This window comes from Mangifera indica, chromosome 3, assembly GCF_011075055.1.
Source record: "Mangifera indica cultivar Alphonso chromosome 3, CATAS_Mindica_2.1, whole genome shotgun sequence".
In the NCBI taxonomy this organism is placed as follows: domain Eukaryota; kingdom Viridiplantae; phylum Streptophyta; class Magnoliopsida; order Sapindales; family Anacardiaceae; genus Mangifera; species Mangifera indica.
Window position 1 is genome coordinate 5,435,556 of NC_058139.1, and position 23,715 is coordinate 5,459,270.

The 23,715-nt window shown below is 27.6% G+C and overlaps 2 protein-coding genes, 1 long non-coding RNA gene and 2 pseudogenes across 4 annotated transcripts; all 5 read left to right on the top strand.

Annotated features, from left to right (window-relative positions):
* The first annotated feature begins 173 nt into the window (after positions 1-173).
* Positions 174-1,804, top strand: LOC123212329 (receptor-like protein 13). Its single transcript, XM_044631431.1, has 2 exons — positions 174-585; positions 890-1,804. Exons 1-2 carry the CDS (start codon positions 201-203, stop codon positions 1,072-1,074), a joined length of 570 nt encoding a protein of 189 aa, XP_044487366.1. The 5' UTR covers positions 174-200; the 3' UTR covers positions 1,075-1,804.
* A 391-nt stretch (positions 1,805-2,195) lies between these two features.
* Positions 2,196-11,567, top strand: LOC123212326 (receptor-like protein 1). Of its 2 annotated transcripts, XM_044631428.1 has the most exons (12): positions 2,196-2,485; positions 2,729-2,803; positions 3,523-3,597; positions 4,547-4,621; positions 4,912-4,986; positions 6,586-6,660; positions 6,845-6,910; positions 7,852-7,926; positions 8,509-8,583; positions 8,899-8,973; positions 9,335-11,188; positions 11,261-11,567. In XM_044631428.1, the coding sequence occupies exons 2-12, from the start codon at positions 2,764-2,766 to the stop codon at positions 11,464-11,466; spliced, it is 2,691 nt and encodes an 896-aa protein (XP_044487363.1). In that variant the 5' UTR covers positions 2,196-2,485; positions 2,729-2,763; the 3' UTR covers positions 11,467-11,567. The 2 variants fall into 2 exon arrangements, with proteins under 2 accessions (XP_044487363.1, XP_044487362.1); XM_044631427.1 differs by having other exon boundaries at positions 9,335-11,567.
* A 1,777-nt stretch (positions 11,568-13,344) lies between these two features.
* On the top strand, positions 13,345-16,162 carry LOC123212331. Its single transcript, XR_006501535.1, has 3 exons — positions 13,345-13,558; positions 14,187-14,316; positions 14,495-16,162. It is a non-coding gene; the product is annotated as an uncharacterized LOC123212331 (long non-coding RNA).
* Positions 16,163-16,514: 352 nt separating this feature from the next.
* Positions 16,515-19,333, top strand: LOC123210885 (annotated as a pseudogene).
* Positions 17,937-19,359, top strand: LOC123212328 (annotated as a pseudogene).
* The last annotated feature ends 4,356 nt before the right edge of the window (positions 19,360-23,715 follow it).

Below are 23,715 nucleotides of genomic sequence, written 5' to 3' on the forward strand. Positions count from 1 at the left end.
AAGCTTGATAATTCTATCAATATGTTGACAAATGAACAAATATCGTGTAATCTACTCAATTGGTTGATTGAGATTGTCATGACTAAAACCAAAAAGGTTGAAAGAGACTTTAATTTCAATTCTATATATATAACTCAAAGCAGAAATTAAAAAATCAAAGCATTGTGAACAAACAGATAGATAGATTAAAGAAAGAAAATATGATGGGAAAGTTGCTATTGATGGTTTCAATAGTTTTGATGCAAGCATATGGATTCAAAGGTTTTTTGGAGAAAGAGAGGATTGGTCTATTAGAATTGAAGTCTTTTATAAAGTCAGTTAACAATTATGAAACAGAAGAAATTCTTGTTTCATGGGTTGATGATAAAACATCTAATTACTGTGAATGGGAGCGAGTTCAATGCAACACCACTACTGAACATGTCATCAAACTGTCCCTCAATTACATTAGGCAATTCAAGGTAAATATAATTTCAACTCCAAGTAGGCTTCCAACTCTAAATTTGTCTTTGTTCCATCCTTTCGAGGAGCTGAGAAGTCTGGATTTATCTGGGAATTACTTTGGAGGTTGGCATGAGAATAAAGGTATGTATATTATTTAAGTAGTTAGCTTAATATATATGCTCATATTAAATTACCTTTGCAACAGTCAAGCAAAAAGGTATTTATATTATCTTAGTATACATTCAATTTATCGGCCTACAAAAAATTGATGCCATTGTTGCAGATGTTCTTAATTAAATTATAAAGCATGATTATTATGTGTCAAAGAATTTCTATCTATATATGTCTGTTGATGGATTCATTGATTTTCTTTGGAGAATCAATAAATATCCAGAGTAAATTATAAATATAATGAGTGAATAATGCATTGACATTACCTTTACAGCAAATGATGGATTCAGGAGTTTGAAACAACTTAAGATCTTAGATCTTAGTTGGAATTGCTTCAACGCCACCTTTTTATCATACTTGAATACCTTAACTTCACTTACCACTTTGACTCTTGAGGTCAATAATTTGGGAGAAAGTCTTAAATCGGTGAAACAAGGTATACAATATTCAATTAATTAATCTTAATTTATTTTTATTTCTTATTTCAAAAAACTAACTCTTTTTTCTTGGTGCAGGTATAGAATTCATCTTACAAATTTGGAAATGTTGAATCTAAGTTATAATTATAATATTAATATAATTTATAACAATAATCATCTCTTCTTAATTTGTTGATACTAAAATTCGGAGGGATTATTTGTTGTTGTTTTTGTTGTCACTTTTTTTTTTAACTTAATAGTATTTAGTTACACAAAACATTTAGTAATTATTTTTAAACAAATAATGTGTTTGTATTTTTAAACTAATACTGTTTGAATAATTTTTAGTATTTTTATTTATTATTATAACCTTCTATTTATAATAATTAATTATATTTCTCAATGGCAAGTTGTATAGTTTTTTATGCATAAAGGTAATAAAAATTAATATCAAATACTTGCGGCTCTCCAAGCTTTCTTTATTAGATCCTAGCCCAAAACACATTTGTAATTAAGTCAAATTGTAGGAATAAACAGAGTATCTAAATACAAGCATTTTCATATGAATTTTATAACCAAATCTTGACTTTTTCTTTTTTTGGTATTAAACCACTTAATTCTCCTTTTAATATTTTAATTTAAATTTATCACATAATGTAGGGTATTTTAGGTCATTAAATTTTGTATTTATGAAAAGCTTTCAAATTTTAGAATTAAGTTAGAAAATTTTATTTTTTTCTACTCAATGAAAATTCTAAAAATAAATGATTACTAAAAAAATAAAATTCTATTTGTAATTAGTGATAATAACAAACAAGTATATTTTCTTTTTCTAATTATAGTGAATTAGTTTATTTATAATATAAGAATAGAAGAAATCATACTAAAAATTGGTGTTTAAATATGTGAAGTTTTAACCAGTTTATCAAATTACTAATATTTTTCATTTATGGATTCGTATATTTGATTTTAAAATCTATTTATCTTTTGTGTGTAGGTTTTGCAAATTTGAAAAACTTGCGAGCATTGGATTTAAGTATTAATCAAATAAATGGACATCTATCAAATCTAGATATCTACCACGAAGCAATTTTTATTTTAAATTTTTAATGTTGAAAATTCAAATTAAATTGATATATAGAAATTTAATCTTGATATTAGAGGATTAATATTGTAGATATTATTAAACATATTTTTTAGATATATTTTTAAACAGTATAATGAACTTATGATATTTGAATTGGGTTAGTTTTACTAAATTCTCTTCCAAGTATTTAAAATTTCAAGTAATTCATATATAGTTGAAAATTTCAAGTAATTGCTTGTTGATATCTATGCTATGTGTGACAGCTTATTTATTTAAATTTTTGGTGCAGGGTTAGGAAATTTGACAAACTTGAAAATATTGTATCTAAGTGGTAATGAGATCAATACTTCTCTAGCCAATTTAGGTATGCAATATTTAAAAATTTGTAAAATTTTAAGTTTTATGCTATTAATTATAATTAAAAAATCAAGTATTATAAAATCATTCATACAAACGAAAATTAAAAGTGAATGAGTTGTCAATTATGCCAATAAAATAGATGGCAGGACAATTGCATAGCATGCATATCACTATTCAGTTCAGCCGTTGGATAAGACCCATGAAATATGATAAAAATGATATTCTAATTTCCTTTTTCTTTGTACAGGTTTGGAAAATTTGAAAAATCTAGAAGAACTTAGGATGGTATATACTAGATTGAGCGGTGTGCTTACTTCATTAGGTAACATCAATGAAAACCAATGGTGAAATATTATTTTATTATATTGAATTTATCTAGTATCTATTATATTAATTAACTAATATTATATCGATAACTAATTTATACAATTTTGTATATAAATAATAATATATCACCAAATGATTCAATAATTTTAAATTAAAAATCAAATAATATCTAACCATATAGTAATATATCATTATTTATATATAAAATTATATATATTATTTTTATACATAATTTTATTATTATTAATTTTATCTTATGATAACCAATAGTAGTTTATTATCTTTTCTTTTCTTTTTTTTTTTAATTTCAAGTACTGGACCACAAAGTTTATATCCACCCCTAAAAATGTTTTTACACAAAATATATTTTAAAGATTTACGAAATTAGAATTAAGTAATATGTACATATTATAAAATTATAATTATAATTAATTAGATTTAAGATTTGAGTGATGAAAATTCAAATTAAATTGTTGTTATATATAAATTTAATCTTGAGATTAGAGATTTTCCTTGTTGATATTATTAATCATATTTTTTAGATATATTTTTAAACAGTATAATGAATTTATAATATTAGAATTTTGAGTTTGATGGCATTTAATATCTACCATTGCATATATACGTATATAAAATTAGTTTTCTTCTTTTTTCTATGTGATTTTGGAACTCTTTCCTTTTTTATCTTCTTTTTTCTTTTTTAATTTTTTGCAGGTTTAGCAAATATGACAAAGTTGAAAATGTTGGATCTAAGTGACAACCAAATCAACACTTCTCTAGCAAGTTTAGGTATGTACTATTTAAAAATTCGTAAAAATTTGTGTTTTATGCCATAAATATTATACTAAAAATATCAAATATTGATAGAAATACTCTTGCATATATAAAATAATAATAAAATTATTATTTACTGTTAAAATTTGTAAAATTTTCTATTTACTGTTAAAATGAATATTAACACCTTTTTATAATTGAACTTTATTTCCAATACAATTTGCATAATATATAGATAAATAACAATAAAAAATATTTCAAGTAAACAAATTTATAAAATAAATAAAGTGAAATCATTTAACATACCTATCAAATCAATATGTGTTGAAGAAAGTGTTTAGACAATTTAAGAGTAAATACTCTTCCAGATATAGAATAATGCAACTAAAAGGCAAAACATTAAAATTTGATGATAAATTATGCATATGCTAAATAGATGACATTACACTCAAATAACTAAGATTTTATGCCCATAGGTTAGTAGTATTGTACAAGTAGTTATAAATTGAAATATTATTATTTGCAAAAATCTTTGACTGTCCTAATAATACCTATGATTATTGAATTATAGTTATAAATTATTATTATTATAGAAACAATTGATTATGTGATAATCAAATTCAATTGTGTCTATTTGATACATAATTTAAAAAGATGATTATTTGTGTTAAAATGTCCACTACACCTTATACTCTAGCTTTTAGATTAAGATGAAAAAAAATAATTAATTAAATCCAATAATTAAAAAAAAATCTAATTTTATAAACTTTTGGATTATCATTGCAATTATATTATTTACATAATAAACTATCCTTAACATGGTGTAATTGATTATTTAATTTAATAATCTAGATAAAATAAGTTATACTAAACAATAATTAAGTAAATAAATAAATAACAGACAAAGTATGATATATAATAATATTTTAATTTCTTATTTAGTATTGTAACTCTCTTTATGCAGGTTTACAAAATAAAAAAAGTTTGGAAGAGTTATATATGAGTAACATTGGAATGAGTGGTTCTCTTGCTGCTCTAGGTAAATTTTTCTTTAATTTAAATATGTAATGCTTAAAAAGTTATTTAATATTTCAAAGTTGAAAATTCAAATTAAATTGATATACAAAAATTTAATCTTGATATTAGAGGATTTTCCTTGTAGATATTATTAAACATATTTTGTAGATATATTTTTAAACAGTATAATGAATTTATAATATTTGAATTGGATTGATTTTCCTAATTTACAATATATAACTTTTCTTCTTTTCTATGTGATTTTCAAACTCTTTTCTTTTTCATCTTATTTATTCCTTTTTTTGTTCACAGGTTTAGCAAATATGACAAATTTGAAAATATTAGATCTAAATTTTAATCAAATCAACACTTCTCTCGCAAGTTTAGGTATGTACCATTTAAAAATTTATAAAAATTTGTGTTTTATGCTATAAATATCATACTAAAAATTAAATATAGCTAAAAATACTCTTGTAGATATAAAATAATGCATTTAAACAAAAATTAATTTTTAATTATCAATTATAAATATTAAATACATGATAATAAAATCACATAACTAGGGTTAGATTTGAGTTAAGTCGAGCTCGGTTAGTTTATATATAGTAGAGCTCAAGTTCGTGGAAGCCAAACTAGAACTCGATTTGAATTCGGTTTGGCTCATTTTGAGCTTGAGTTTTTAACTATTTTGTTATTAAAACGATGTCGTTTTAATATATATTGATCAAAATGATGTCGTTTTATATAAAAAATTTCAATTGAAAATTTTGACGATTAGCTCGAACTCATATAAAGTTAACCATTTCAGACTTGTTCAAACAGAGCTCGAATGGGCTCGGTTTGAGTCCAACTGTACACATAACAAAGATTTTATGTTAGTGATTCAATAGTAGATCAGAGATGTCAATAGGTTGGGTTAGGTCAGCTTCAGCTTGGTCTATTGAGCTAATGGGCTAGGTCGAGCCTAAGGCCCATACAATATGGGCCTCCAGGCTAGGCTGACCCATTAATGTGTGAAGGCCAAGACCTGACCTTATATATAGGGTAGAGCCTTAAATGGGCTAGTCCGACCCATTTAAACAATTTTTTTTTAATTTTAATTAAAATTTTTAAATATAAATTATTTTTTAAAATCGAGAACAATAACTTAAATATTTTATTTATAATCTCTCATTTGTGACAGAAGAATATTGTGATTACATGATGAAAAATATTATAAGTTCATAATATAATAAAAATAAATTAATTTACTAACCGTATAAATTACAAACATAAATAAAAAATATATACACTATATTATTTATTTACTCATTTTTAACATCTAAATATTTGAATTCTTTTGATATTAAATCCATTTATAATATTTTGTAATGATAAAATTGAAATAAAAATAAAAGTTATAAACACAATAAATTATTATTTACAAATTTAGATAGTTTTTGAAATAGAATTGATGAGAGAAAATGAGATTAAAAATATAATAAAATAATTAAAATTGAAGGAGAGTTGGATTAGTTTATATAGGAAAATTAAATAAATAAATAATTTTAAAAAATGAATAAAGTTAAAGGCTTCTGCCTTTGTGGCAGAAGCCAAATTTTGCTACAAAGGCAGAAGTCATTGCCCTCTGATATTTCTTTTTTAATTTTTATATTTAAAATAGTAACAAGTTGGACTGGATTGGTCCATTGGCTTAATATTAAAGCCCATGACTTGGCTCAAAAAACCCATGGGTTAGGTTTGACATGCTACAGTGTCACACCGAGCCTTATCGAGTTGGACTTTAAATTCATGCTTTGGATTAGACTGTCATTTGGTCCGGCTCAATTGACATGTTTAAGTATGATACAAGTTTACAAAGATTAAAATATTATCAATTTTCATATACACTTCACTATCCTAATAATTAAATACAAGAGAAACAAGAAATTATAGTAATATTTTAATTTCTTATATATTTAGTAATTTAGCTCTTATTTGCTGCAGGTTTACAAAATTTAAAAAGTTTGGAAAAGTTGTATATGCGGGATAATGGAATAAGCGGTTCTCTTGTTTCGTTAGGTAACATTAAAACCTTCAATTTAAATATATAATACTTAAATATCAATGTTGAAACTTTTAAAATTATCTTGACATTTAGTTTTAGTTGTTAGATTCAATTAATCTTTGAAAATGCACAATTATCTAACTTTTTTTTACAATTAACTATCTCATTTTTATATTTCATCTCATTTTTTTGTTGCAGGGTTAGAAAATTTGACTAATTTGAAAATATTGGATTTAAGTGATAATCAAATCACCAATGCTAAAGGTATGAAAATTTGCAAAATTTTCTGTTTACTGTTAAAATGAATATTAACACCTTTTGTAATTGAACTTTTATTCCAAATACAGTTTGCATAATATATAGATAAATAACAATAAGAAATGTTTCAAGTAAACAAACTTATAAAATAAATAAAGAGAAATCATTTAACATGTCTATCAAATCAATATGTATTGAATAAAGTGTTTAGTCAATTTAAGAGTAAATAGTATTACTTTTTAAGCTAATTATATTTCATTGTATTTGTTATAGCTCTAACAAATTAATTAAATCATATAAGGTTTTTGAAGAGTTATTTTTGTATTATAAAATATATTTCTTTCTCTTGGGGTAAGAGTTAAAAAAAATTGATAATCTTGGAAGTGTTAGATTTGAGTCATAATATAACATTACTTAGATAATGAAAATATACATAAGAATAGAACAGCTTACTATTGTCTTGCATACATTCTTTAGAAGCATATTCATTTGCGTAAAAGAGAATATATATATATATCCCTCCTTGTGTAGGTTTAAAAAATTTGAAAAAGTTTAGAAGAGTTGTATATAGAAATTTGATCATGATATTAGAGGTTTTTCTTGTAGATATTATTAATATTTTTAAATATATTTTTTAAAACAGTAAAATGAATTTATAATATTTGAATTGGATTGGTTTTCCTAAATTCTGTTCACTGTAATTAAACAGTAATTAAAACATCAAGTTTAATGGCATATAATATCTACAACTTTTTATAATGGTATGATTGATATATATGATGACAAAATCAGAAGATAATATTTACTCACACTATAGACAAAATTATAAATGTTCATGTTGAAGCGCCCAAATATTATAATTCTCTGTTAATAAATATTCATGACTATTAATTTTTCTTGTATTGCTTCCATTGGTTCAAAGTACTCACACCTTTCTTTTGATGCAGTTTTAGCGAATCTGACAAACTTAAAAGTATTGGATCTAAGTTCAAATCAAATCAACACTTCTCTAATAGGTTTAGGTATGTAATTTTTAAAAATTCGTAAAATTTCTTGTTTTATGTTATAAATATCACACTAAAAAATTAAGAATAGCTAGAAGTACTCTTACATATATAAAATAATACATACACAATTATTAAAAATTGATTATCAATTATGCATATACTAAATAGATGACACTATAGTAGTTCAGTACTATTATACAAATAGACAAAGATTAAAATATTATCATTTTCATGAATCTTTCATTGTCCAAATAATATATATGATTATTAGATTATGATAAGAAATTATTATTATAAGAATAATTGATTGTGAAATAATCAAATTCAATTGTATTTATTTGACAAATAATTTAAAAAAATAAATTGTTTGTGTTAAGATGTCCAATATGCACAATGCTTTAGCTTCTAGATAAAGAATGAAAAAAAAAATCATTAATTAAATCCAATAATTCAAAAAATCTAATTTTATTAACTTTTGGTTTTGGATTATAATTTAAATAAATATTATTATAATTGCAATTAGATTATTCACATAACATAACAAATTTTATTTTTTTGTTATCTCTTCTCTTATTATCTAATTCTCTTTTTATGCAGATTTAAAATATTTGAAAAACTTGGAACAATTGTATATGAGATCTATTGAAATGAGCAGTGACTCTCTTTCTTTAGGTAATAATAATAAAAACTAATAGTTTCAAAGTTCAATGTCAAAGTACTAAATTAAATTGTTTTGCTAATTTGGGTATTTACTTACAAATTTTATGACACTGTTTTAGAATTTTGAAACCCTTAATTTACAATATACTATAGTTAAATACCGATTTTAAACCTTTCTATAATGATTTCACCTTCTGATTGTCAAGTTATTCTTTAAAAAATATATATATTTGTAGTTTTAATTGTTGGCTTCAATTAATTTTTTAGAACAATTCAGTATTTTCCTAACAGATGTTTAAATCTCATTTCTTTTGTTCATCTGACCAGGTCTAGCAAATTTGACAAATTTGAAAGTATTGGATCTACATGATAATCATATTAACAACTCTTTGGAAAGCTTAGGTACGCAAAATAAAAAAATTTGGAAAGTTGTCTTTAAATTTATCTTAAAATGAATAATGGTACCCTCATAATTGAACCATCATTCCAATTACTCTTGCACAATACGTGGACATATGACAAGCAAAAATGTAGGAAGTGACTGTAAAATAAATAGCATGCAAAATACTTTACAGATCTATGGAATTAATACGTGTTGAAGATCTTCATAGATGATTAGTAGTATCCGTGTTAATTTATTATCAACATTTTGTTAATTTATTTTTTTCATACAATTCAAAATTCACTTCATAATAATATATCGTACACCTATTTGTGTATGAGTATTTAATATTTTATTTTCTCTATTTGATCTCATTTTCAGGAATATGTAAATTGAAAAACTTGGCTGAATTGCATCTCGATTTCAACAGTCTCAATGATCACCACTTGAATTGCCTACACAACTTAACTAATCTTAAGATTCTTGATCTTTCAGGCAATCAGTTAAGTGGGAAGTTCTTGTCATTTGTTGCTCATGATCTCACATCCCTTGAATATTTGTCACTTTCCCATAACATTTTAGAAAATTCCTTGACTTATGATCTGTTTCAACCTACAAGTGAAAATCGGCTTCCAACATATCAATTGAAGGTCATCCTATTACGTAATTGCAGCTTAGATGTCATTCCTCTTTTTCTTTCATATCATTACAATTTAATATCTATTGACCTCTCTGATAACAAATTGGTTGGAAATTTTCCTGCTTGGTTGTTAGAAAATAACACCAAATTACAACATCTAAGTTTACAGAATAACTCATTCTCAGGAATCTTTCAAGTGCCCAAGTCTAAATGCAATCTAAATCTTCTAAATATTGCTAGCAACAATTTCATAGGTCAACTACCCAAGAATATAGGTTCAATTTTGCCAAGATTGTCGTATATAAACATGTCAAAGAATTTATTAGAAGATAGTATTCCTTCTTCAATGGGTGAAATAAAGAGACTTAATTTTTTGGACTTGTCTAGTAATAATTTTTCTGGAGAGTTACCTGATAATTTTTTTAGTGGTTGTATCTCATTAACAATGGTAAAGTTATCAAATAACAAATTTCAGGGGCGAATTTTTCCTAAGTATATGAACCTGACTCAATTGGAGTGGTTATACTTAGATAACAACAACTTTAGTGGGAAGATTGGAAATGGGCTCTTGAATGCAACTTTTTTACATTATTTAGATATAAGCAACAACAAGGTATCAGGTGAAATTCCACATTGGATTGGAAAAATTTCAAGTCTTTCTTATCTTTACATGTCGAATAATCTTTTAGAAGGTACTCTTCCCATTCAGCTAAGTAATCTTGAAAGACTTTTAGTGCTAGATGTCTCTGAAAATAGGATGTCGGGATCCATAGCATGTGACTTTAATCTTTCAGTGATGTATCTTTACATGCAAAAGAATGCTCTTAGTGGATCAATCCCAAATTCATTGTTCCAAAACTCTAAATTGATTACACTTGATTTGAGGGACAATAAGTTTTCTGGAAGTATTAATCCCTATTGGTTTAATGATCGATCACATCTTCATTTTCTTCTCTTGTCAGGTAATCAACTACAAGGGAATATTCCTAATCAATTGTGTCAACTAAGAAACCTAGGTCTCTTAGATCTTTCACATAACATACTCAATGGGTCAATACCTTCATGCTTTACTAATTTGACATGTTGGAGTAAGGTAGGAGACATTGATTGTACAATTGACTCTATTGGGGATTTATGGTACATTTATAGTGAGGAACTAGATTTTCACTATACATCCACTTATATGGTGGAAGGATTATCTGAATATTCAAAACTACAAATAATCTTTGAAGTAGAATTTATGATGAAAAGTAGATTAGAGTCGTACAAGGGATATACTTTTGAAAATGTTGTCGGATTGGATTTGTCAGACAATGAAATAATTGGTGAAATCCCATCAACAATTGGAGAGCTTGAAGGAGTTTTAGTATTAAATTTGTCTTACAATTCATTATCAGGAACTATACCAGAGAGTTTTGTCCATTTGAAAGAGATAGAGAGCTTAGATCTTTCCCACAATAAATTAAGTGGACAAATTCCTCCACAATTAACTCAAATATATAATTTGGAGGTCTTCCATGTGGCACACAACAACTTATCAGGATCCATTCCTGATCAAGCTCAGTTTGGGAGTTTTAATGAAAGCGATTTTGAAGGTAATCCTTACCTCTGTGGTCAATTAATTAAGAAGAAATGCACTAATGTGGCAACATCGCCACCTCCTACAGTTATAAAAGACGAAGAAGAAGATGATGAATCTGTTATTGACATGGAAGCATTCAACTGGAGTTTTGCTGGATCATATGTTACAATTATATTGGTGTTGATAGTGATCCTTTGGATCAACTCATATTGGTGTAGAATTTGGTTTAATTTTATTGATATATGTATTTATTTATGTTTTCATTGGTTTTCTAAGAATAACTGGCATTGATTCTGATAACTATATATGTCATAATTAGTTGATATAATTTTAATTTCCATGTATAAGAAGCTACGAGTGATTGAATCCATGTGTCAATCAAAATTTTAAGTTGAAAGATGACATCCTTTTAATTAGTTAAATTTATGACTTTGTTTAAGTTTATGCATTGTAGGTCTTTCTGTGTTCATTATCCCATATTGGTTAAGGATACAATAGGTGTGGGTAAAGTTTAATTTATAAAAAATTAATCAGAATAATTATGATATTATTCAAGACCAAAAGACTTATTTCCACCCATGGTTTGTTGATATCCCAAATCCCACCCGAAAACTTTTATAAACCCAAATTACCACCTATTAGTAGTTAAAATTAATGGTTTTTGTTAGTTTATAATTTAAATGACTATTTTACCATTTATCCATTAAAATGATCAGATACCCTCCAATTATAATGATCATTTTACCTTTATCAACTAAAATACCTTTAAATTTTGTGTCCTCATAGCATACTAGAGAAAGAAGGGCAAAGGACAATTTTCCATCCAAGTTTTAGTTGAATCTCAAAATCATACTCAAGACAAATGAAAAATCCAAACACTCACTCATAAGTTAATTGTTATTACAATTTTTAGTTATAAGTAAGGGTAAAATTATTATTTCACCACTAAACTATAAATTTTTAAAAGTTAACATAATTTTCTATCAGGTTTTAAAAATTAATATTTTACCCCATTTTTAAAGTTTGAAAACTAACAATATTGTTATCTCTTCTTTTGTTATCTAATTCTCTTTTTATGCAAGTTTAAAATATTTGAGAAACTTGGAACAACTATATATGAGATCTAATGAAATAAGCGGTGACTCGCTTTCTTTAGGTAACAATAATAAAAACTAATAGTCTCAAAGTTCGATGTCAAAGTATTAAATTAATACTATTTTGCTAATTCTGGTATTTACTTAAAAATTTTACGATATTGTTTTAGTATTTTGAAACCCTTAATTTACAATATACTATAGTTAAATACCAATTTTGAAACTTTCACCTTTTGATTGTCAAGTGATTCTTTAAAATATATATATATATATATATATATATATATATATTTTTGCAGTTTTAGTTGTTGGCTTCAAATGATTTTCTTAGAACAATTCAGTATTTTCCTAACTGATGTTTAAATTCCATTTCTTCTATTCATTTGCTTAGGTCTAGCAAATTTGACAAATTTGAAAGTATTGGATCTGCAATATAATTTTATTAACAACTCTTTGGAAAGCTTAGGTATGCAAAATCAAAAAAATTGAAAAGTTGTCTTTAATTTTATGTTACAAAAAATTAATTTAAAGAAATATGATATTAATTCAACAGTATATTACAAATGTTCACATAACAAGAAAGATTATACTCAGTAGCTTTGGTGTATTGTGAAAATCGGAAATTCACTTGTATAAAAATGTTTGATGTTGTTAATCTATTAAGAATTAAACACATATTTCTTCAATCATCAAGTTGATTATTTCAATTGAGCGTGTATTTTAATGACTTTATATTATTTTCTTATAAAAGAACTTTTTTTTTTTCCGATTGAAGTTATCGTTTAATTCGACTTCTATTGGTTATTCTTAAGTTAAGTCTTTATATAATCCCAATTATATGTTAAATCTAATTTGCAAGTCCTCTTTTTGTTGATTTGAATTAGTTCCTAGGAGTTAAAGTGAAGTTGGAAATATATAATATAATAGCCATGCAGGCTGCAATACTTTCAGTTCAGCAACGTACATTCAATGTACGAAGAAACTTTTGTGATCAATCTACTTCGTTTAATCACACAGCACAGTGAAACTCAAAAAATTAGCTTTTGTGGAAATGAATTTGAAATTTTGTAAAAGAAGTAAAAAGGGTTAGCATAAGATTTGTTCATTTACACATAACCTCTCCTCTGCACTCCGACGTCGAAACTCTTCTCCTCTCCAGCTTCGCTCGTCTCCTTTCCGGCGTCGAAACTCGTCCCCTCTCCAGCCTATTGTACTTGTCATTTTCTTCTTTGTTCTAGCGCCATTAATTTTCTTCATCGGCCGAGGGCTTTACACTTCCACAATGTTTGGTTAGTTTAGTTCTCTTTTAATTCTGTAGTTAATTTCTCCAATTTTAGTCTGTGTATTCAGATCTCAAAGATTACACAATCACACATTTTAGGTTTTTTTTTTTTTCGAGTTTGTGTTTTGAATTTTTTTTTTCGCTTGCTTTTTAGACCTATTGTCAACTTTTTATTTCATTTTGGAAAATGCTAGTTGGTATGTTGTCGCTTTTTGTTCATCCGTGTGTTTCTTTTCTTAATAGTGAAGTTCAAGGTGTTGCTGTAGTTTCTGCTTCTTATAGAAAAAATATTAGGTGCTCTAATTGACCAGAATTACAATGATAGTCACGGTTTACAAATTTATTGGCTCGACATTTTCGTTTCGGTGTCAACTGCTCTTCTCTATAAGGTATCCAGCTTGCTCACACCATATGCTAGCAAACAAGATGATGCTTATTCTAGCTGAGATGATTGCTGCGATCTGTTTTTTTTTTTTTAATTATTTGGTTGCTGAAGGAATTGCTTGTTGTTTCTAGCTTGCAGCTTTTTGAAGCATGACATATTAATTCATTATTTTTCTCTGCCATTCTTGTGAATCAGTAAGTTGTGAAGCATGTTTAATGTATATATTACCACTTTGTGGTGTCTCGAGCAGGTTCTATTGTCTATCTTCTCCAAGTTCAAGCTTATTTTCACGTGATTCCTTTTCATTATCATCTTATTTGGGTTCATGTCAGACTTCACATCGCTGTAGAGGAGCAAGATTTGTTGTTAGAGCTGATGCAGTGAGTATAAGAATAAACTTTAGCTTTCCTTTGAGACAATTGAACTTGTTATTTTTTATGCGGTAGTTTGTACTTCCTGTGGATTTTTAAAGAACTTTTGGCATACTTTGTAATGTCACTGATACGCTGTTTGATAGTTTTGTTATATGGTTAATGACTAATATTTTCTGACATGTAGGATTACTATTTAGTCCTGGGGGTGTCAAAAAAGCCAGTAAATCTGAAATAAAAAGGGGAATGCTGATTTTCATTTTCATTGTTTTCTATATGTCTGTACTGTTCTATTACATTAATTTTATGGTTTACATAGTGAAGTACGTATCCTTTTTTTCTTTATTCTTCTTTCTCTATTTGTTTTATCCAAAATTTTTGGTTCTTTTATATATAGCCTATGATTTTTCTTCTAGTCATTTGAATTTCATAATCGATCAGGCTTAAGAGGTTATCTAAATTCTAGGCCTAAAAAACTAGCAAGTGTTAATTTTTGTTAAAAATGTGATAGGAATCTAGAACACAATTAACTGATTCACTGCAAAGACAAGCTTTTTTATTTTAATACGAATGAGGAACTTGTAAGGTTCCTATTACACAGGAAATTATCAAAATAGAAAATATGCTCTTCTGGCGGTTCTGAGGAGCCAGACCACCTCCCAATAACACTCTGAAATCTGATGAGTCTATCTGGCACCCATCCTCCCCTTTTATTGACACTGAGAATAATTTTAGAAGGAAGGGAATCGTGGACTTCCCTTTTTATTGCAAATTATATTTGGAAATCTAGGATTCTTCTCTGATTGAGACTTTAAATTATGATTTTCTCCTATTCTTATTAGTTCTATGATAAATTTGCCTTACTGGCTTCTTAACATAATGCATATGCTTCCATCATATGTTTGTGGTTTCTCTCTCTTTGCTGTGCAGTTTATTAATACTATCGTTTTTAATCATATCTTGGTTTTTTGAGTATTTCATTTTATTTGCACAGAATGCGATAGTTCCTCTATGTGTATTTTTTTAACTCTGCATGCAATAGGCTTTTTATTTTACATTATCCTTATGCTCTTTCAAGTCCCTGGTAAAAATTTATTTGTTTTGTGTATTTGGCAGTTGGCACAATTGACATTAATTTGTTTTTCCTTGTATTGCTTCATTTAAGAGGAAGCAATTCATAACATGATGTTGAATAGTGTGGGGGAACTATATGAGGTTGTTTTTTTGATAGATATTATATGTACACAGAAAGTAAATACGAAGCTCAGTTAAAATCACAACTTGAAAAAAAAAAAAGAAGCATTAGGTTATTATGCTAGAGTATGACTTCTCTTTTCTGGTTTGGCAGTGCCAAAATGATCAGGTTGGTGTCTGCGAATTATTATGTAACTAAAATAAAGTTGAATTGAAATCTGAAAGATAAAAAAATTGGTCTGAAACAGAGTACCAAAACCGATTCTTGTTTGGATATAATACATGATCCACTTTATAAATAAATTTCCTTGGAATTCTGATTAAGGAACAATCAAGAGTAGTAGAGGTGGACATATTTGGAAATAACAGCACATTTATGCTGTAGGAAATGTCTGAACCTTTTTCTTTTGGATGATTGGAGGAATATTATGGAGTGATTTGTTTCTCTGCTGTTCTTAAATATTGGATCTATATAAAGTGACAGAACTATTTGGTTTTGGGTACCATGGCCTATGATGATATAGTCATCTTGGTGGAAACATGATTATCCAAAATTAATTCAAATGAAACGTTCTCTTCCTTCTTTAGACCCTACCCTACTCTGTCCTTGCAAAAACAGTAGTTAAACTTGTAGATTAGTGTGAGCATTGTAAGAGATCTACACCAAAAGAAGAGCCTTGGTGATAGAGAACTGGAAAAGAAATAGAAGAATTGGAGAGAATAAGAACAAAATAAATGTTTGATCTGACTAAGACAACTCAATTCTAAAACATTGAGAGACAGGGACTAAATAGCCTTTTGCATCCTTCTCATATGTCCTAATTCACTTGGTCTATGCTGTTTTACTTTATAAGATGATTGTGGTACCTTGTTGGAGAAATCCTCTCTTCGTCAATTATATACTTGGTTGATCGAAGTAATAATTTTGTTCAAATTAGAAGCTTTTTTCATTTCTACATTTCTGTTTCCTCTGTGACCGGGCTACCAAAGGTACTGTAATCAACAGCTTTGGCATGACTTCTTACTTTTGTTCGGTTAATGTAAACTTGCTTTTATACTCTTTTCATTTTTCAGTTTCTCGGAAGCTTGCTAGGAATTACCACCCAGATGTGAACAAGTGAGTTCCTACGTTATTCTAATTTGTCCTTTTTACCGCTTGCAAAACCGGTAGTTTTAGCTTGCTTAGTTTGTGTTCTATCTTCTTTATAAGTTTGAGACTCATATCATTAATTTTGCTTATTTGTGATTGTTCTAATAACTATACAGAGAACCTGGTTCTGAACAGAAATTCAAGGAAATAAGCAGTGCATATGAGGTGAAAAATTGAATCATGTGATTATTTTAGTTTGTTATTTGTGGTCAAGCCAGGGTATATGATGTGAAGTGTTTTGATTTTTCGACTGACGAGGTTGTTCTTACTGTAGGTCTTCTCAGATGATGAAAAACGATCTCTATATGACAGGTATGGAGAGGCTGGACTTAAAGGTGCTGGTATGGGTATGGGGGTAAGTTAACTGCTGCTGATTCTGAATAAGGCCATTTATTTCTGAATAGACGAATTGTTTGGTTACCCTTGACACTCACTTCTCATGGTTGAAATTTACTTGACTATTCCAGGATTTCAGCAATCCTTTCGATTTGTTCGAGTCACTATTTGAGGACACAGGTGGTATGGGGGGCAGAGCCTCCAGGAGCACAGCAGTTGATGAACAGGATGAATATTTGAGGAAGCAGTTTTTGGAGTTGAAAAAGAGATTGAGTTAACATGCCTTGAGAATTGTGGGACTTGTGATGGTTCAAGTGCAAAACAAGGGACAAAGCCATCTAAATGTAAGGTTTCAAAAGCCGGACTGGACCGGCTGGTCCGACCGGATGAACCGAGAAACGGGAATGTAGCGGGTTTTTAAGTTGGAAAATCCGTTTTTTACACATTTCGGACTGGACCGTGGCTGGACCGGTGGTCCATTCCCGGTTTGCGGTCCAGTCTGGTTTATTAAGTCAACCGGCCCATGAAAGTCAAATTTTGGTTTTAAAGTTTAAAATTTAACACTGGAATAGTGCCATCAAAATCAAACTGAAACTACAAAATCTTTCTTCACAATATGACACCAAGTTTCCAGCCCTTGATTGCTGTCGATGGTGTTATGCGTTGCCGCTGACACCATTATTCAAGTCTTTTTGCATTGCCACCGATGCTATTGTTGCCGACATCGTTGCGCCAGTCTTTCTGCGTTGTCATCAATGTCGTTGCTCTAGCCCTTCTGCATTGCTGCCGACGTTGTTGTTCCAACCTTTTTGCATTGCCGACTTTTTCGTAGCAAACCCATGGTAGCTTGAGTTAAGCCTTTTGTTTTTAACTTTTTGACATTGAATATTTCTAATTGTATAATAAAATAATTAATAATGATCTAAAGTAATTCTGGAGATGCCTCGGGATGCTAAAGCTACATGTCTCTTTGAAGTTAAACTTGCTTTCTTCTAAGTATGTTGTTGAAGTAATTTCAAAGTATGTTGTGGTCTTCTTGCTTGGGATAGTTGCTTGTGTTGTGGTGGAGTATACTAGTTCTACTGCAGGTTGGATCCCAGTTTGCAGAGTAAACTCATTGACGTCTTGCTGTGAGAGGATTCAACCCAGGTATTCATTATGCTTATCAACTTTGATTCAAATAAAATTTGTTGCATGGTTCTGTTTAATAACCTCACACTTGATCTATTTGTTGCAATATGTGTTTGATTTTGTTTAGCCTCATTCTGCTTATATAAATTGAGTGTGTTCTGTATGTTTTTCGTGCACGTTGAATGATTCAACTTGAATTATAAAAAATTTTTGAGATTTTTTCAGATTTTTACACAAAACTGGAAATTTGGTCAAACCGGCTGGTCAAAATGGTCTGACCAATCCAATTAGAACCAGTATTCAAAACAGTTTTTATCCCAGTCTGGCTTTGAAAATCTTGTCTAAATGTACTACCTGTGGTGGGCAAGGCCAAGTTGTCTCATCAGCAAGGACTCCTTTAGGTGTCTTCCAGCAGGTGATGACCTGCTCTTCATGTAATGGGACTGGGGAAATGTTTATACCATGCAACACATGTTCTGGGGATGGACATGTGAGGAGAACCAAATGGATCAGTCTGAAAATTCCAGCTGGTGTGGGCAGTGGTAGCCATTTAAGGGTCCGTGGAGAAGGGAATGCTGGAAGAAGAGGTGGATCTCCTGGTGACCTATTTTTTTTATTGATGTTATTCCAGACCCTATATTAAAACGTGATGACACCAACAATCTTTACACCTGCAAAGTTTCATATATAGATGCCATTTTGGGGCTACAATCAAGGTCCCCACAGTAGATGGCATGGTTGATTTAAAGATCCCACTGGGACGCAGCCAAACACAACTCTTGTTATGGCAAGGAAAGCGGTTCCAGTACTAAATAAAAGCAACATGGGAGGAGATTAGTTGGTACACGCGCAAGTTGAAATCCCAAAAGATTGAGAAGTGAAGAGAGAAAGCTTATAGAGGAGCTTGCTGATCTAAGCAAGGGAAAGACAGTGAGCAGGAGATGGTTGAATGTGCATTTTTATATTTTCAATTCTTAATTTCCTTATCTTGGAAATCATATTACTGGTTTGATAGATGGAACCTGGGAGCTATGGAAATCTCTATTGGGCTGTGGAAGGGTTAACCAGGGTAAAATTATATTATAATAGTTTTGTCCCACAAAATGAAGATATGTTCAGGGAAATTAGGAGGTGAAATGGGAATACATCCCTCTTTTATTTTGTTTTTATACTTTTACAGAATATACTTATAAATTCTTTCTGGATTTGGATAAATTTTGTGCAGCAATTTCATTTTTCAATTTTCATTCCGTGCATACTTTTTACTGTTTTTAACTGTACATTTAACATTCTTTTTTCTTCTTAATTTGTATCCTTTCTTAAGAGGAATTATATTACATAAACTGTTGAGACCCTAAATCAAGAACTCGCATATTTTAATTATTTTTACTATTGACAAAAATATTTTTAAATTTAAACAGGCCCTATGCACCTTCATGTTAAATAAAAGAATTTTCGGTGACAGTCTTGCTCTCTCCTCTCCATCAACGATGACAGTCTTCCCATCATCTTAAACGAGAGGTGACAATATCAAATATATTTTCTACTTAGAGTGATGTTTTAACTAAGTTTTAATAGATTAATTCAATTTTTTGTTTGTTTGGATTAATATGTGTTTAAGAAAATTATAGAGGTCAAATTTAGCCTAATTTCAGCTAAGCCTATTGGGTAAACCCGCGTTGGAATAGAGATGTTTGTTGGGGATTCTACGTTAAAATGGATGTCTAATATGGTTAATATAAACTAAAAATAAAGCCTATGGTTTCTTGTCAGAACATGGATTTGACAGGAAACCACAAACTTCATTTAGGGCCTTCTACTAAATTCATGGTTTTGCCTAGAAAATATCAACATTGTTTAGGGGTTATATTGACCACAACATTTATCTATTTCAATATAATTGGATGAAAAATAGTGATTCCACCAACATTTTTCTACCAACGTGGCCTATGAACGCTAAACAAAGTTCACGTATTGTAGCCACAACTATAGTAAATCTTAAATTATAATAAAATTAAAATTATTTTGATAATATTTTTAATATTTGATATAATATTTAGATTATTTTATATATTACTTATTTTATTACTTTGGCAATATAAGATGATAAAAAAAAGATAATATTAATAATAAAATATATATTATCACTATTATCATATATTACTCCAAACCAAATTCCCTTTGTGGTTCATTTTATTTATTTAAATTTGACGATGTTAGCATTTTATATACAACAAGCTTATGATTTTTGTTTGGTTGTAAATTGAAATCCCAAACCTAATTATTTTAAATAGTTTTGCAATCTTAATGAATTTATCGATTGATTGCTTGAGTTGAAGTGTAGTTTTATCTTTGTTTGTCTAATTTAGATAAAAAAGAGATTTCATTGTACGTTCATACATGATTATCCTATCATAAATATATATTGTCATATCATTTTTCTTCTTTATCTTTTAATAAAAGACTTGAATCTTGATTATTAACACTTCTATTTTTTATACGTAAGACTCGACTATTGAAACATTTTCGTAATTTAAATATTATGTTATCTAAGATATATATAACTTATTATTTCTTTTACTTTATTTTTTAATAAAAAACTTGACTATTAACACTTTCATTATCATTATTTAAGTACAAAACCTAAATATTAAAACATTTTCATAATTTAAACAACAAGATTTTGTATGCAAAATTTTGTTATCTAATATATGTATTGTTATATCATTTTCTTTCTTCATATTTTAATAAAAGAGTTATTATTAAAAGTAAACTTTTATTATTAAAAAGCAAACTTAAATATTAAAACCTTAATAATTTAAATGATAAGACTTTGAATATAATATTATATTATCAAAAAATGTATATTGTTATTTCATTTTTTTTAGAAGACTTGACTATTAACATTGTCGTTATTTAAATACAAGATAAAACAACTTTATTATTTTAACGTCAAACTTAACTCTTAAAATATATTCGTATTTTAAATGAAAAGACTTTGAATACAAGATTAGGTTATCCTAGATATGTAATTGCTATATCATTTTCTTTCTCCATCTATGGATAAAGACTTACTATTAAAACATTGACAATCAAAAGTAGACTTGACTATTAAAACTTTTTTATAATTTAAATGACAAGACTTTGAATACAATATTATATTGTCTAAAGGTGTGTATTGTTATTTCATTTTCATCAAAAGACTTGACTATTAACAGTGTTATTATTTAAATGTACGATCCAATATTTTCGTAATTCAAATGATAATATTTGACTAATAATTTTATCTCAAATTAAAGGATGAAAAATTGTTATTCAGTCAATTTATTTCATTCATTAATCAAGAATTTTGTGACCAAATGAAAGAAATAGATGAGTTACCACAATGAATCTAACCTCTAGGTTTATGATATTTCTTTTTCAAATTTGTTTGGATATATATTGAAATTTCAATATTTAGAACCCTTCAATTACGAAAGGGCTTTCTTTTTCAGTCAATGAGAAATATATATTACCCAAATTTATAATAATATCTCTTTCTTCACGTTTGTCTTATAGTCAAAGACTCCACAACTAATATGTTCATGTAATAATCAACCAATATTTAGTGATTGTTAAAATCCATTATTCAATTTATTGAGATTGTCATTACCAAAAATATAAGATTCTTAGACAGGATTTTCAAATTTTAGGTAAATCAAATAAACACAAATAATTGGAAATTGAATTAATTCCATCAATTTATTTAAAAGTTAATTTATGCTTGTGATTTCCAAAATTTTGCTCTAATTAAATATATAATATGATGATGTATATTACTTTATCCCTTCACTTTTCATTAAGTGATTGTTGGATTCAGTCCCACAGATATCATAAATGTACACAACTTTAAGTAAGTCATGGTTTGTTAAAAACATTTCTTTAATGTGATCCAACAAACCATGAACATGATCATATTTCGATAATAAAACTTGTCTGACGATTGATATTGTTTTTCACATGTATGATTATTATGAAATGGACAATTGGGCTGCTTCTTGGATTCAGGTTTTATTGTTATGGAAACTTGTTTTGGGTATACAAACTACTCTTCTCTCCTTTGTTTAGTAGCTTCATACATCTCTGATATTTTACTGGTTTTTCAATCATGTTCACTTTATTTTTATAGCAGCTCAAAACTGCTTCTTTCACTCTGATTTTTACTTTTAGATTCTTTTGACAAGTCTATCTCTCTGTACAAATTATGAGATACATTTTTTATATGAGAGTAAAGGAATTTTAACCTCAACAACTAATTAGATATTAGTTTGACTGTTCTAGGGAAGCTTGAACCTTATTACAAGTGGGATATATGTATTTATTTTAGATATGTGTGTAACAACTATCAGAGATGTGTTCACAAAGTGTATACATAAGTCACATGTATCATATTTGTTATCAAATTATACTCATCGTGTGAATTTATCGGCCTATAATTTTTCCCCCTTTAATTTGCCAATAATTATTTTCTTGTAAGTAGATTTTTATAAACTTTTCTTCGGTGTGTTTACATGAAAGGTTTAACTATTAGCGTTTTCATAAATTATTATTGATGTCTAAGTTTACACCAATGGGAAATACACTAATTTTTTATAGGATTCAGTATAAGAATATGAAGAGACACCAAAAAAAAATTGAAGAGTCCATTTTTTTATATAGTTTGATTTAAAATATCAAGAGTTTATGTCTAGGATATATGTTGTTATATCATTTTTTTTTTGTCATTTAATAAAAGATTTGATAATTAACATTTTCATTATTCATATATAAGAATCAATTATCATTTTTTTTAATCTTTTAATAAAAGACTTGATTATTAAACTTCGTAATTTAAATGACGAGATTATTAGAAGATTATATTGTCTAAGATATATATGTATTGTTTCATCACTTTCATTTTTTGTCTTGTAATAAAACACTTGACTATTGACACTTTCATTCTTTAAATTTAGTAGTCTACTATTTCGTAATTTAAACGATAAGACTTAAATATAAAATTATATTATATAAGATATGTATTATTATATCATTTTTCTTTTTTGTCTTTTAATAAAAGACTTGACTGTCAATTTAAACCAAACTTGATGAATGACAATAAATCTTATCTCAATTAAAGTATGAAAAGTTGCTAGCCAATTAATTTATTTCCTTATTTAATTGAAATATTTGTGGTCAAAAGAGTAAAATTGACAAGTGAAGAATAACATTTGAAAGTTGATAAAAAATAATGAAATTTTATTAACGACAAAATATGAAATTGACTTGAGTTATTAAAGGATTAAAAGATTATCTGAATCCTCCAATAGTATGTTAACGTTTTAATTTCAAGTAATTAATATCTGATAATTTTTGCTAATATTTTGGCAAATTAATAAAAATATTAAAAGTTTATAATTTGTTTGCCTGAGTTAATGTAAATAAATTTGTAATGAATTCACTTAAATCAATAAGATTGAATTACTTTTTTCACCCATGGTTTGACGTTACAACATTTTTCACCCCTAATTAATATAAATAACATTTTTCACCTAAAATCAAGCATAATTAATATTTTTCTA

What these genes read in the sequence shown, in the direction of transcription:
- LOC123212329 (XM_044631431.1), top strand. Translation starts at nt 201, where the DNA reads ATGATGGGAAAGTTGCTATTGATGGTTTCAATAGTTTTGATGCAAGCA. An exon ending in AGGTTGGCATGAGAATAAAG is followed by an intron (nt 586 to 889) that starts GTATGTATATTA and finishes TTACCTTTACAG; the next exon opens with CAAATGATGGATTCAGGAGT.
- LOC123212326 (XM_044631427.1), top strand. Translation starts at nt 2,764, where the DNA reads ATGGTATATACTAGATTGAGCGGTGTGCTTACTTCATTAG. An exon ending in TGGTTCTCTTGCTGCTCTAG is followed by an intron (nt 4,622 to 4,911) that starts GTAAATTTTTCT and finishes TTTTGTTCACAG; the next exon opens with GTTTAGCAAATATGACAAAT. An exon ending in CAACTCTTTGGAAAGCTTAG is followed by an intron (nt 8,974 to 9,334) that starts GTACGCAAAATA and finishes TCTCATTTTCAG; the next exon opens with GAATATGTAAATTGAAAAAC.